This window comes from Tyto alba, unplaced genomic scaffold, assembly GCF_018691265.1.
Source record: "Tyto alba isolate M040663 unplaced genomic scaffold, T.alba_DEE_v4.0 Super-Scaffold_12, whole genome shotgun sequence".
In the NCBI taxonomy this organism is placed as follows: Eukaryota; Metazoa; Chordata; class Aves; order Strigiformes; family Tytonidae; genus Tyto; species Tyto alba.
Genome location: NW_024881274.1, coordinates 7,244,031 through 7,258,398, shown reverse-complemented (window position 1 = coordinate 7,258,398; position 14,368 = coordinate 7,244,031). Strand labels below are relative to the sequence as shown.

Sequence of the window (14,368 nt, the reverse complement as noted above, 5' to 3'; positions counted from 1 at the left end):
GGACACGCACGTCCACTCTGTGCCGGCACGCGTCACCTCCGCCTCGCCGGGTGCCGCGACAGCAAAGCCTGCAGAGCCACAGCAGCCGATTCACCTGGCTGCCGTGCCAGGAGAGGGGCTCACTCTGCAGCACGGGCACAAGCAATGGGGAGAGACGGGACAGACGAGAAGAAACAGGACCGATGAGAAGAGAGCCTTGGCTACACGGGACGCAACAGCTACGGCTTGCAGAGGTGCCCTGCTCACATTCAACTGGCCTCCAGTGGCAGAATCAGACGCCTCCTAGTAGCCCCAAATTAAGGAAAGAAGTGCTGACTTCCAAGTCAGTCTTTTAAGCCATGAAGTCAACGAGGCTTTAAGGATTACTTGGGGTTAGGCTTGAAAGGAAAAAAAAATCCCCTTTTGGTGTAAGCCCAGGAAGATGGTATCCGTTCCACTCCAAGTGCTGAGAGGATGCGCTGGTACCCCAGTTAAGGTTTAGAGCAGGGCCAAGACACACCCCCGGCCTCCCAGGTGGTTCTGTTCTGCTGCAACGTGCACCGACACAGCTGAGCTGAGACTACTGCACAAACCTCTGAGGCTGCGTGCGCAACACTCACACTGACATTTCCTTAAAGAAGGAGAAAAAGAGCAGATCATTCAGATTTGACTTTGCCTCTTGGTTTTGTATCCCAAGCCTCTAAAAGTCAAGGCATAGGCTGCAATTACAGATGGTCGTTTTCTAAGCAGCACAGCAGTAGTTTAAGAGAACTGGATAAACTCCACAGGCCTTACTGTCCCACAAATCACAACTCAACCCTGCAGCTTGCCTGGGAGAGGTCCGAAAATAAAGTGTGGGAACACTCTTGGTTCTGTGCATGTCATGTTTGGAAAAGAAGGAAAACGCTAACATGTAATGACATCCCCATGGCAAACCAACCCACAGCACACACCCCAGGTCTGCAGGACACAGATGACACAAACAAAGCTTTCTCTGCTGCCTCTGCCCCACTACAGGGTATGTGCCATGGATGCCATGTCTAATGCCACGTTATTTAATGCTGTCCATTTCTGCTGTACTTTTCAAGCTGAGGACTTTTAAAGCCTATTACAAGCAACACAGGAATCAGCCTGAACTTTCTGGGAACTCGGTTTCAGAATAAAGACAACAGCCCTAAATCCATCTCCATCTTGCAGCAGAAATTTCAGGAAGCAGAGTAATTAACTGAGCCTGCAGAGCCAGGAAACCTGTGTCAATACCTTACTGATGAAAACCAATCAGGGATCTTTAGGGGCCACACATACCCCTGAATTGCTTACGTACCTTCTCCAAAAGAAGCCTGAAGCAGCTTAAAGCTAACCTAGAATTTAAAAAATTACATGCCTCACTGACAGCAGCGTAACTTGTTTATGCTCTGTTTGGTGCACATACCTCTTCCCACAACTTAGCTCCCCAGTCTGATTACCCCATCACTCTGTCCCACACCTAATATGGAGAGCTCATATCCTACCAATGTTTACTTTGGCTACACGGCCATTTATAGGTACTGGACATCAGTACATCTTTTATTCGCTAAATTGCCCACGTCTCCCAGACAAAGCAAGGAAGAGAGGAGTTTGCTGTTTTTCACTTGCACAGAAAGGTAGAGGTGGCAAAAAATAGTCTCTGAAATTTATAGAAACCAAAACCAGAGACAGACAGCTTTTCATTCAGAAAAACTGAGTCAGTGACTGCCAGACAGCCTGGTAGAGAGTATAGTACAGAAAACTCCTTGCCAACTCCCTTAACGCAGGCAAGCCTTAAGCATACCCCAAGCCAGACCTCAGACTTCGGAAAACTCCCACTCTCATTCCCTCATCTCCTAGGGTCAGCTTGTGTAAAACGGAACAGTGGAAATTGCTTGACCCTTACCCATGCTGGCTGCGTTTCTGGCAGTGTTTGTGTCTGCACACAACTGCTGTGCCTTTATTCTCCTCTCAGAGTTTTAACGGTCACTGCATATAAGCTGGGATGTCTCAAGAACTTGTGAATTGGAGACCTGACAGCACGCTGCCACTTCTCCTGGAGAGCAAAGCAGAAACCACTGTGCTGAGACGGAGTGGTGAGGTTCACGGACAACAGACCCTCCTCTCTGCTGCGGGTGAACCACGCTCCCTGTCCCGGATGCTCCGTCCTTCACAGGACTGCTGGCACAGGCCTCCCGGGAGTTCAGTTTCTTCTGGCTGCAGCAAAGAGGAACCCCTCGTGCTCCGCCACATCGAGTCCTGCCAGCGACAGCCCTTCCCTTGAGCTCTGGCTCCAGCCTCCTCGGCAACCCGATTCCAGCTCGACTCCCACCGTCCCCAGAGCGGCTGGGGCACCCCCCAGCCTCTCCCCCTCCGCAGGCAGCGCCGTGGGGCAGGCGGCCCGGCGGGAGCCAGGAAGCCTCAGTCCGCAGGCGCCTGCTCCCGCTTCCCGGCGGCTGTGGCTGCCGGGGCTGGACGTGCCAGCCCAGAGCCCCGGTCTGCGCCAGCTGCTCCCCGGGCCGGGCAGGGCCCCACCTAGTGGCACCCCGGCTGGCACGGGAGGAAGCGCAACAACAAGGCTGGTGGCCCAGGGAGAAGCCGAGGACGCGTTGGCTGGGGGACCGCAGGGCGGCCTGCACGTCCTTTGGTACCGCAGGCACAGAGCGGTCAAGAGTTAACGGACCACGCACCGAACAGACCCTCCGGGCGCTCGGCAGAGGTGCGGGAGCAGCCACGGAGCTGGCTGCAGACCCTTGGGGAAACACCACGCAAGTCTCTTGCATCTCTTTTAACCGAGACGGTCCGAGTCCCACACGCTGGGTTGAGATGGGACAGATCACATTAAACCCAAGACCGCGGGCCAAATCTAAGGCATAAAGGAATAGAGCGAGCCTACAAAGCAGTGCATAGCAGTTTACAACACAGTCAAAACGAGGAATGAGGAGAATGCAGGAAAGGAGCGACTGGATGTGAGAAAGGCAGGACCAGAACAGACATTAACACTGCACAGCCTAAGAGCTCAGTATCACACACAAGGGGCTACCTTAAAAGAATTCCAAGTACCTTATTTTAATTTCTTGACATGGTAAAGTTTACATACTTTCATCTGGCAAAGCGAGCCGAACAAATTAAAAGGAATCAATACAAAGAAACACAAGGGGAAGTGCTGCTCCCAGACAGCAGCTAGAACGCAGTTGGTTTGTTACTGAATATTTATTAGCGGGAAGACTAAGAGTTGACTTACTACAAACAACAACAGAAGAGTCTATAGCAAGGGCCAGCAGCCCTCCACACTCTGGGCAAATCCCTGGGAAACCAGCAAGAGACAACATGGCTCTTAGATGTGGAAGCAGAAGAAACAAAAACAAAGTAAAAAAGAAAGGGAGAAAGTTCATTCCATTTGTCACTGTTGTTACAATGAGGTTAACACAACTATTAAGGCTACTGCACAATAAGAATATACAGGTGTAACAGCGAGACCCGGGAAACAGCAAGGTTCCTGAAACAAATGATTTAACGTTCCCTGAATAGGGGACTGAAGTAGAAATACTATAAATAAGAAGATTCTGGAGCCTGCAGCGTTACGGGCCCACTTGCCACACAGAAAAACTGACGCAACACAACCAGTCATTTCCAAAGGGGTTTGTAATGGACCATGAAACGTTCCAGTGGCTTAGAGGAGTCAGCAGGCACACAAGCGTGCCCTTTGCAGGGGAAAGACTACAAGGTCTGCACTGGTACTGGGTGGGCATTGGCCATCCTCACCCCAAGCACCAGCTGCCGCAGCCAGCCTGCTCTGCCCAGGCAGCGGGCAGCACTGCCGGGAGACGGCGGGTCTGTCTGACCATGTGCGGAGACTATCAGGACTTCAGCATCAGCACTTCCCTTCTCCCAGCCTGGGCAAAAGCATCTCATGCTGGAGGGGCACTAGGACACAGGTGAAGTAACTGGTTTTAGCCAAGAAAGCGGCTCTAGTCAAATCGCAGACAGGAGCAGAAGCCACCTGAGCTCGCAGCCAGCCCGTTCCGAGCACCACCTCGCGCCCTGCACTGATCTAGCCGGAACGGACGAGGCAGAGGCAGACGGGGCAGGCTCTGCTGAGTCAGAACAGAGGCAGAAGGGGAGTGCAGGCCGCTCAGCGGCACTGGGGCGAGGCGGCTGCCCCCAGCCCCGAAGGGGCAGGTTCCCCTGTCTTCACGAGGGGTCAGTGCAGAGCACCAGCAGCAGAGAGGCCCAGCTACAGCCGGCAGTGGGGAGCGAGCTTCCCTGCCGCTACACCACCATGTCAGCCTGCTCTCGTGCTGAAGACTGTCTGCCCCATTCCCAGAGACCCCAGTGAAGCCTACAGCCAAGAGACGGGACAGGGCAAGGGCTTGGTCTCTAGGGTCATTCCTACTCAGGTAGGGAGGAAGGCATGAAGGAATGTTCCTGCCTGGCTGGTGCTGTCACTCTGCAGTAGCCTCTAGGGCACCCCAAAGCAGCACGGCCTTCTCATTACCAGTTACTAGAGGGAGGAGAGCTCCTGAGACCTGAACAAAACCAATCACAAAACTAGGCAAGAATTTCTTTAGAGTTTAACTAAGAATGCAATACTATTTCCAGCCAGTTTCCCATCTCGATAGTCACGTAACAAACCAAGGCAATGACGGTCTTTAGTTGACTGAACAGTTCTCAAGTTCAAATGTTGACACTTAATAGAGGGTCTCAGCATTGCTGCTCCGAGGCCTCTTAATCTTCTCAATGTTTTTAAGGATCATGTCATGCAAAGTGACCTGCAAAAAGGAAGAACAGGGCTCAGATAAGAAGGATGAAGTCACCCAGTGTTCAGCTTTCACAGCGAGCACTGGTTAACACCAGGCAGAGCACACCTTGGCGCTACCCTCAACCCCTGCGTACAATCACACATCCAGTAAAGGTAAGGGCTTCCTTCAGCCAGACTTTACAGAAGCCACTGCATGTAACACCACAAAGAGATTTCTTTACAGACCCCAGCAATGGCTTGTACTGAGTGAAGAGCTTAGGATCACAGGCTCCCACAAAGGTGGAATATTTTGTGCAAGACGCCTGTGAACGCTCAGCTGGAAGCATCTGCATCTCTAGGAGATGGTGGAGAGGCAACAGGTGGCTCTTCTCATTAGAGCCAAAGCGGAGCGGGAAAGAACCCGGCTTCCTGCCAGGACTGGGTGTACTCACAGGGAAAGGGGAGAGCAGCAGCAGGATCAAAAGGGTGATCTCCACTGCTGTGCAGGGAGCCAGCGCGAGCTCCCATTTTTCACTTACATATTGATTCCTCAGCTCTGAAATGATCAGGCGCAGACTAATGTACTCCTTCTCATCGATCTCTGTCACCGTGCGGCGGTAGTCCTCCTGCAGAGAGCAGACACACAGCTGAGTGGCCTGAGCTCAGCTGTGCCTCCCATACACCAAGTGAAGCTCCTACCTTTTACAAAGGAATCCCCCCTTCAGCTTGCTCTCCTCTAACGCAGGTGTCCTGCATCCTCATATGATCCCCCCTTTTCCCCCAGGACCCTCAGCTCAAGAGGGACAGTGATGAAGTGGCCCAGACTCCCAAAAAGCAGCAGCATGTAACATGTAAATCTCCACTTGCCCGTTTACTTACCACATGAGGGTACTTAGCTATTTTGGAAACCAACTTTGCTCTTGTGATATAGTATCTGGAAGGAAAAGGGAGCGATTAAAGGTCAGATAAATAGCACCAAGATTTTTTTCAGGCCCAAACTGCCCTAGAAAAGCTGGGGGACCTTCCCCAGGCACTTTCCTTTTCCCAAGGGGATCCCCAAAAAAAGAGGTCTGTTCTTGCATGCCTACCTAGAAATCTGGTCCAGGTAGGATGCTGCCTCACTCTCCACAGTTCGAAGCTCAGCAACTGTTTCCTCCTGCAGGGAAGACAAGGAAACCATCAGCTTCAGGAGGCTGCAGCTGGCCTTCAGGGCTCTGAAAGCAACACGTCTCAGCAGTGCCATGTCAAGCTCAGGTTTGGGTTTTAAAACCTGAACCAACCCCGTAACTGCAGCTGCTGGACACCACCAAACGCAGGATTCAGCAGAACCCAAGAGATTCCTGGAACACAGCACAGAGCCAGGGCATAGAGCCAGTGGTGCTTTACCTGAATAGAAACACCAAAGTTGTTTCCATCTTCTATCCTGGGGATGAGAAGCTGCACCCACATTTTGACCTGCGGTGGAGAGATCAAAACTCTGATCAATGCCAACATCTCCACAGAGACCTCGCTCAAAAAGTTTGACCAAAAGCCCCCCTGGACCCTGCCTTTGCCAAGCAATTCATTATAAACTCCTGCAGTCCTTCATGCTCGTGCAACACTTCTGAGGAGACCATTTCCCACATGGCTCGGACGCCACACAAGGCAGCACACGCACAGCTTCCTGTGGGAAGCTTCCTGACTGTGCCACAGAAGCTCTTGGCAGGTGTCTGACTGTGCAAAAGGAGGGTGAAGAAAACTCTCAGGGAAGAAGCCTGTATGACAGACATCACCCTCCTTTAGGAGGCGAATTAGAGAGCTCCCCGAGGGCTCACAAAAACATTATCTCCCTACACCTACCTCCTAGCCACTTTTGGACAGTGCAATATGAATCCTGTCTTCCCTCATCTACAGAATACAGAGGAGCCTGCTCCTTCCACTCAGAGCAGCTTTGCCTCTCCAGGAGCAAAAGCATCCCACTGTCTCCACTTGCTCCAGTGCTCATACCCACCGTGTTACACTTCTCAATAAGCAGCCTGATTTCTGGTTTCACTTTCTCAATGATGTCCACCAGCTGCTGGTTGCTCTTCAGCATCCCGTTGGGCATCACGAACACTTTGGTACCTAGCGGCAGAGGAGAAGAGCACCTCACGTCAGCGACATGAGGAACAGCCGTGCCAGGGGATCTGACTGAAGGTCCACCTGCACGTCTCATCTCCCACAAAGACTAGTGGGCACTGAGCTAACCTGTGGGGAACGGGAAATTTGACCTAGGATAACAGCAGTTACCACAGAGGAAGGAAAAGAGAAAGCACAGAGCAGAGACAAGAGCTGAAGCGCTCTAGGCTGCTGAAGCTAGGCACAAAGGTTTTTCCTGATGCACGTGTATGAGATGTTTCTGCTTCAACTTAACCCAAAGCCTGGTACCTTCCTCCAGACAAGGAGAGCTTTCAGCACAGAGCCACAGGGAGATCAGCTGCCCCTGTCAGCAGGCCAAGCTCAAGCAAGTACTACATATGTCTATCAGAGAAGTCCTAATTATGCTTCTAAGAGCTGGAACCTGACTCCTCCGCAACAGAACATCCATAGGTCAGGCTCTAAGATGTTTCGGGGACAGGCCTGCACGAGCAGCAGCTGCTGCCAGGACAGGGCAAGTGGGGTTCACCATATTTCGTATCCCTAAGGCACAGTGCACTGGTTCAGGGGGCAGGCAGCAACACAAGAGACTTGGGGACTCTTACCCTGAAAGGTCTCTTCGCGGTCTTCCAGCTTCCTCTTTTTCATATTTGGCTAAAATATATAAAATGTTTTACTCACAAACTAGTCGTAAGCCGTAACAGTGTTGCAAAGGAAATAAGGAAAACTTTAGAGCCTCTGCTACGCTCCTGGTTTCTAAACATCCTTCTTTAAAAACAAAAGAGGACTGCAGAGAACAGCATTACCTCCAGCAGACTTCCCAGGCTTGAGAGACCAATTCCTAAAAGCCTTTGGGAGAGCCATAGCCTGTTATTAAATAAGAATATCCTACTCCAGCACCGAGCAAGCCATGCAGTTTTAATTAACAGAAGTAGGGACCACAGCCAAGAGAGTAACCTTACCCCGTCCAGTCCATCATGGCTGTTCGTGAGAAGAATTGGGTCAGGCACTGGGAGGTTCATGTCCGAATGGATCTGAGTGAGATCATGAATATTCAGGATAGGCTCCTGGAAAATAAAGCAGATTTGTTATTTAATTATGAACTAACAAGTTCTGCCACACCAAATACAATGAGAAGACAAAAGATTCAGACCTCCCTCTTATCCAACTATAAAATAAGGATGCATGAAAAAAAAAAGCTTAACAATAGGCCTGTGACGAGACCTCCCTCCACCCAAGAACGACATGCCAGCTCCAGACTGTGATCAAAGCTATCAACTGTCTGCAACGCTGGAGTCCCTGCGAGACCACAGCATCGTGATGGACAGCCCCGAGCTGCCGAATGCGTAAGAAAGATAAATGTGGTGATCACACAAAGAAAAATTGGAAAAGGAAGCACCCCCTCTAGAGCTAACAGCACTCAAATGCCTGAAAGCAAGGGAGCCACTGCTCTGTGCTTTTGCAACAGGGTGAAACGCAAAAAAATACACAGGACAAGACCTGCCCCATGCTTTCAACACGTAGCTTGAAAATGAAAAAGGAGAGAGCGCAACGCACACCTTACCTTAAGGAACCCATCAAGTTCTAACAGCTTCTTTGGGAAAAAGTTTGCCACCAGGTCTTCAGCCTGAGAGAGAAAGAACAGACAACGACGTGAAACAATGCCGCGAGGTTCCCACCAGCAGGCAAGAACACCAAGGAAATCAACTGTCCAAAGGCAGGAAACAGGAAAGAACACAAGTTCTGCCTGCTGCCAACCGCCACGCTGTGCCAAGGTGAGAAGACGCCAGGGGAGCCGTGAGGCTGCGTAACCTCACCCCAGCTGGTGCCTGACCCTCTGAGCACCCCTGAGCTCCCGGGAGAGGTCAAACGGCAATCGAGCCTGTCGGAAAGATACGGTCGAGCAGCCTCTGTCCTGCCCTATCACATCCTGGGGCAGCGGCAGAGGGAAACTCACCTCGCTCGTGATCCGCTCCCTGAAGGAGTCAACCTGCGGAAGGAAAACAGCAGCAGCTCAGAGCCGCTCCCGAGAAGCGGGGCGCAGCGCAAGCCGAGCCCCGCGCCCGGCAGCCGCGGTGCCCGGGACCCGCCCCGGCGCAGCCCTCGTCCCGCCGAGACCTGCGGGAGCGGGGGGAGGCGGCGCACAGCGAGCGGCGGCTGCCGGAAGGCGCTGGGCGCCCCGGCCCTGCCCGTGCCCCTGCCCGTGCCCCTGCCCGTCCTGCCGGCGCGGGCTGGACGCGAAGGCGCGGGCGGCGCAGGGCCGGGCCCGCACCGGGCCGGGCCCGCACCGGGGGCCGAGCGGGTCCCGGCCGGCCTCCGCCACGGCCCGGCTCGGGGGCGGCCCCGGCGCTACGGGGGGGGGGGGGGCGGATGGACCGAACGGGCCGCGCTCGGCGGACACGCGACCAACGGCCGGGCCGGAACGGGCGAGGGCGCCGGGCCCGCCCCGCCCCAGGCCGGGCCGCCCCGGCGGGGGGGGGGGGGGGGGGGGGGGGGGCGGCGGTCGCACCTTGAGCTTCACCTCCGGGTCCACCTTGAGCAGCGAGGCCATGGCGGCGGCGGGCGGGTCCGGGTCTCGCGCTGCCGCCTGCCCCACCACCGGCGTCGCCGCCACCGGAACTGACCTCACGCCGCGCGCCCGCCAATACCGCGCGCGCCCGCCGCCCGCGTGACCCGCCCGCCCACCGCCCCCTCCGCGCGCACGCGCCGCCGTGTCCCCGGGGCGGGGGAAGATGGCGGCCGCCGTCCCCGCAGCCCCACCAGGGCGCGCGCCCGGCCGCTGCGTCACGTCCGGCGCGCGGCCATGGCGGGGCGGGCGCGGGGCTGAGCGGCGCCATGGAGGGCGGCCGCCCGCCCGCCTGCACCACGCAGGTCAGCTTCGTCTGCCAGCGCTGCAGCCAGCCGCTGAAGCTCGACACCTCCTTCAAGATCCTCGACCGCCTCACCATCCAGGAGCTCACCGGTACCGGCGGGGCGGGCGGCGGGCGGGGGCGGGCGCGCAGGCCTGGGCCCGGGCCCGGGTGACGCCTCCTCTCCCGCAGCCCCGCTGCTGACCGCCGCCCCTGCCCGGCCCGGGGACGCGCACGAAGAGGAGAGCGCCGTGGCGGAGGTACGGCGGGGCGGGGCGGGCGCTGGTGACGGTGCCCCCCCCCTCCGGTAACGGCGTGTGTGTACGTCCCGGTGACGGCATGTGTCTGTCCGTGTGTCCCTTCCCGCCCCCCCCCCCCCCCCCCCCCGGTAACGGCGTGCCCCTGCCCCGCAGGAAACCTTCGCGGAGAACCGGCAGGATGGCGTGTCCAGGAGGTTCATCCCGCCAGCCAGGTACGGCCGCCACCGTGCTCCCCCCGGGCCCGGCCCGGCCGCGGGTGGGTCCCACAGCAGCTTCCCCCACGGGGCACCCCTCAGCGGGGTGCCAGACCCCCTTAGAGCCTCCCCCCAGGGATCCCTGGGGCCCTTGGGCTCCTCAGCAGCCATCCAAAAATACCTAAGCGCGCAGTATTTAGGATGCTGCTTATTAGCTACGGGTTAGCACAAAACGCTGTCCTGAGAGAGCTCTGATGAAACGCAGGCTCCCCCACCCTTCTGCAAGTACGTCTTGTATGTTCTTCCTTTCTGACTCTTGAACAAGTCTTAGATTTAAGTCTAGCACTAGGCCTGGCTCCTCTGGACCCTCAGCGCTCAACTTTCCATAAAATTCTTTCCAAGAATGATGTCTACAGAGAGCGCCAACAGTTTCACGCTGATTGGAGAGGCGTCAGATGGCGGCACGATGGAAAACCTCAGCCGGAGACTGAAGGCAAGTCAGTGGTGGTAAACTCGGATACTTTTGAGCAGAGCATCGGTTTTTCTGGATGCTCTGTAAGGCTAAACTGCAGAGTTTCCCATAGCACCAGCCTTCCAGGATCTTTGTTGGTGAGTAGTTCAGTAAAGCTGGTGCATTTTCAATCAAGATTTGACCTGCAGAAAATACTCTGCCAGTGGAAGCAGCACAAGCCTGTCTGTTGAGAACCGGCCGGCAGCAGCTGCGGCTTCCCCCAAACTAACGGTGAGCTCTTCCTGCAGGTCACCGGCGACCTCTTCGACATTATGTCTGGGCAGACAGATGTGGATCACCCTCTGTGTGAGGAATGCACAGACACTCTGCTAGACCAACTAGACACACAGCTTAACATCACGGAGAACGAATGCCAGAACTACAAGTGAGTGATCCAGAGGTGACCTGAGGCTGAGCTGCTTTAGGTTGAAGCCTCGGGAAAGAAAACATCCTTGATCTGGCTTTCCATGATCAGGAAGAGACACCCCTGACTTCAGCGCTTGGGGTTTCCCTTCTCGAAGGAGATGAAAAAAAAGTTTTTAAGAGTTCTGTGGTATACAGGTGCAGCTGAAGTCTGTAAGCCCATCAGAACGACTGGCCACAGTGGCAGCATTCCTGTGCAGTCAGGGGCCTCACAGAAATGGTTACTGACAGGCAGCAACAGATCCTCGGTCACCATCTCACTCCCCTGTTCTCCTGTGTGCAGGATCAGCATGGAGAGCTGAGGATTAACGAGCGGTGCACAGGAGATCAGAGTCCCTGTTTGCACTTCTGCTCCCGTGCCCAGGCTGTCAAGGAACTGGGGGCTGTTAGTGGGGGGGCTTCCAAGGATCCCTGTTTTGGTAATCCTGTTGCTCTCATGTAGGAGATGTTTGGAGATACTGGAACAAATGAATGAGGATGATAAGGAGAAACTGCAAGCAGAACTGAAAGAACTCGCACTGGAGGAAGAGCAACTGATTCAGGAGCTGGAGGACGTTGAGAAGAACCGCAAGATCGTGGCTGAAGACTTCGAGAGAGTCAGGGCAGAGGCAGAGCAGCTGGAGCAGGAAGAAGCTCAGTGAGTGAACTACAACTGCATTTTATCGCAGGGATTTTAGGTAACAATAAATGAGATTATAGGGTGGAGAAACTGGTAAATAATGCCCAAATGCAAGTAGCTTGTTCTCTGCAAAATTGAAGTTGGCTAGACCAAAAAAACCTAGTGTACTGTGTGAGCAATCACTTTTCTGTAAAAGCCTGTGCTTAGCACTTCTTGTCTTGCTTTTATTAAAAGGTATCAGAAGGAATACTGTGAATTCAAGAGGCAACAACTGGAGCTAGATGATGAGCTGAAAAGTGTGGACAACCAAATGCGCTATGCTCAGATGCAATTGGATAAACTAAAGAAAACCAACGTTTTCAATGCAACCTTTCATATCTGGTAACGTAGACACTGGAATATTGCGTCAGTTTGCTAAGAATCTGCAACGTGGGGCAGTTCAAGTAATACTGCATTTGACAGGAAAGGTGCTAGTCAAGTCATAGTTACCCCACAACAAAGCAACTGGTCACAGCTCCCAAGTGTCACCGACAGGTGCGTGACCATGTGCAGGTGTCAGAGTAGACTCTGAAGTGACTCTTTCACTAACCCCACTAATGAACCGGGACCTGCTGTGCTAGCCAACATAATGCTCTAATGTCAGGCTTTGCAGAGCAGGTAGCTCGGGGGTTTGGGTGTTTGGTTGGTTCTTGTGAGCTCTGTCATAAAAAGAGAACAAGTGGTTGTATTTACGTATACTTTTTAAGCAGAGCCCCAAACCCTCCTTTTACTTGTTTAGCACTGTGTGTTCTGCAGCTGCTGGTACGTGGCCCTTGTTTGGTTAGTACGCTAGAAACTGTTCCTGCCTCAGTGCGCTTATTTATAATTCCTCTTATCACAGGCACAGTGGTCAGTTTGGCACAATAAATAACTTCAGGCTTGGCCGTCTCCCCAGCGTTCCTGTAGAATGGAATGAGATCAATGCTGCCTGGGGGCAGACTGTGCTGTTGCTACACGCCCTTGCTAACAAAATGGGCCTGAAGTTTCAAAGGTAAACGCAATACAACACACATTTCACTCGTGACCCAGATACAGACAGTTAGATACATCTGGTGAATCATATCTCCTTTCAGATACCGTCTTGTACCATATGGCAACCACTCATATTTAGAGTCCCTCACAGACAAATCAAAGGTAAGAGATCCTACACAAATCAGAGGACATTGACCTTGAATCTCACAGAGCCTTGGTCACGCTGGGGGATGCAGAAGACCAGTTCTTTATGAATTTATGGTACAGGAGGCCTAGCTGCCCCAACTCCTCCAACATAATAATATCTCCCTCCATATCCTGTATCAAGCCACTCATTCTGCCATCCAGTAGCATTAGAAACAACAGGACTCCTGAACTATGCACCACACTAGGAACCCAGCCTGTGTGCGGTAGGCACTTACCACAAAACAAGTCATACTTATTACGTGCCACCAACCATTTCTAAGCATCCTGTGACAAATTTAAGCCTCACACAAGACTAAAGAGCTGTGATGACCATATCTAAAATGGAGTGCTTGGGGTGCCTGAAACAAATCTCTTTTCCAGGAGCTCCCCTTGTACTGTTCTGGAGGCCTGAGGTTCTTCTGGGACAATAAGTTTGATCATGCAATGGTGGCTTTCCTGGACTGCGTGCAGCAGTTTAAAGAGGAAGTGGAAAAAGGCGAAACTCGGTTTTGTTTGCCTTACAGGTGAGTGTTGCTATAACATGTCAGATTACCACCTCAAATGCTGTCCTGCACAGCACTAACTGACCTATGGAGCAGCCTACAGCACTGCTTGCTGTTTCAGTCCTGTCTTTCTGGAATCATCCACTGTTCTTTTAAGTGTGCATGATTACTACATTTGCTCTCAATTGAAATTTAAAGCTAGTTCCTCAGGTGAAGACCTGAGGCTTGCTAGATTTCCTTTAAAAAAAGTATTCTTACATAGAATAATAGGAATATCAGATTCAAATTTTAGTGCTTGATGGCGTACTGAGATTAAATGCTTGCAATAGTAATGCACTAATAAAACTTTGTGTGTGATGCAGGATGGACGTGGAGAAAGGAAAGATTGAAGATACAGGTGGCAGTGGTGGCTCTTACTCTATTAAAACACAGTTTAACTCTGAGGAGCAATGGACAAAAGCACTAAAATTCATGTTAACTAACCTGAAGTGGGGTCTGGCCTGGGTCTCATCCCAATTCTATAACAAGTAACCATGTAAAGAACTCATCCTGGCAGCTGTAGAGTGTTTGCATTTTGTTGGAGAAAGTCAAATTAAGATGTCTGTTAATATTAGCCAGTACAAAATGTTTACAATACCAAAAATCCACAAGACACTTTATTTAAAATACCATTATTACAAGTAGTATGTAGTAAAGCAATATGTAAAGTTATATCATTGAGCTGAACAGAATGAAAAAAAATCAGCTATTAAAGAGATGCTAAACTGGTACTTTGCGGTTTGTAGAAATGTGTATAAATTATTGTTGAACTTCACAACACCAGTGAATTTGATACTACTCTGTTACAGCTTAACACCGGTTAGAAAAGCTAAATGTTACAAACACAGGGCAGAACGTGGAAGAACTCACAGAAGCCCTGTTTGTTCATTAAAGAGTTAACTACAGCTTGAAATAAAATATTTTCTAAGACA

The 14,368-nt window shown here is 52.5% G+C and overlaps 2 protein-coding genes across 2 annotated transcripts; one reads left to right on the top strand and one right to left on the bottom strand.

Annotated features, from left to right (window-relative positions):
• Nucleotides 1-3,179: 3,179 nt before the first annotated feature.
• On the bottom strand, nt 3,180-9,484 carry LOC104368572 (proteasome activator complex subunit 3). The gene is made up of 11 exons (XM_042787478.1): nt 9,351-9,484; nt 8,799-8,831; nt 8,406-8,468; nt 7,804-7,908; nt 7,447-7,495; nt 6,717-6,829; nt 6,113-6,181; nt 5,815-5,882; nt 5,606-5,660; nt 5,266-5,352; nt 3,180-4,757 (listed from the first exon to the last, which is right to left on the bottom strand). Exons 1-11 carry the CDS (start codon nt 9,390-9,392, stop codon nt 4,677-4,679), a joined length of 765 nt encoding a protein of 254 aa, XP_042643412.1. The 5' UTR covers nt 9,393-9,484; the 3' UTR covers nt 3,180-4,676.
• A 144-nt stretch (nt 9,485-9,628) lies between these two features.
• On the top strand, nt 9,629-14,368 carry LOC104356322 (beclin-1). Its single transcript, XM_042787435.1, has 11 exons — nt 9,629-9,803; nt 9,883-9,950; nt 10,104-10,162; nt 10,547-10,637; nt 10,904-11,040; nt 11,521-11,715; nt 11,932-12,078; nt 12,578-12,727; nt 12,810-12,870; nt 13,276-13,418; nt 13,760-14,368. The coding sequence occupies exons 1-11, from the start codon at nt 9,677-9,679 to the stop codon at nt 13,926-13,928; spliced, it is 1,347 nt and encodes a 448-aa protein (XP_042643369.1). The 5' UTR covers nt 9,629-9,676; the 3' UTR covers nt 13,929-14,368.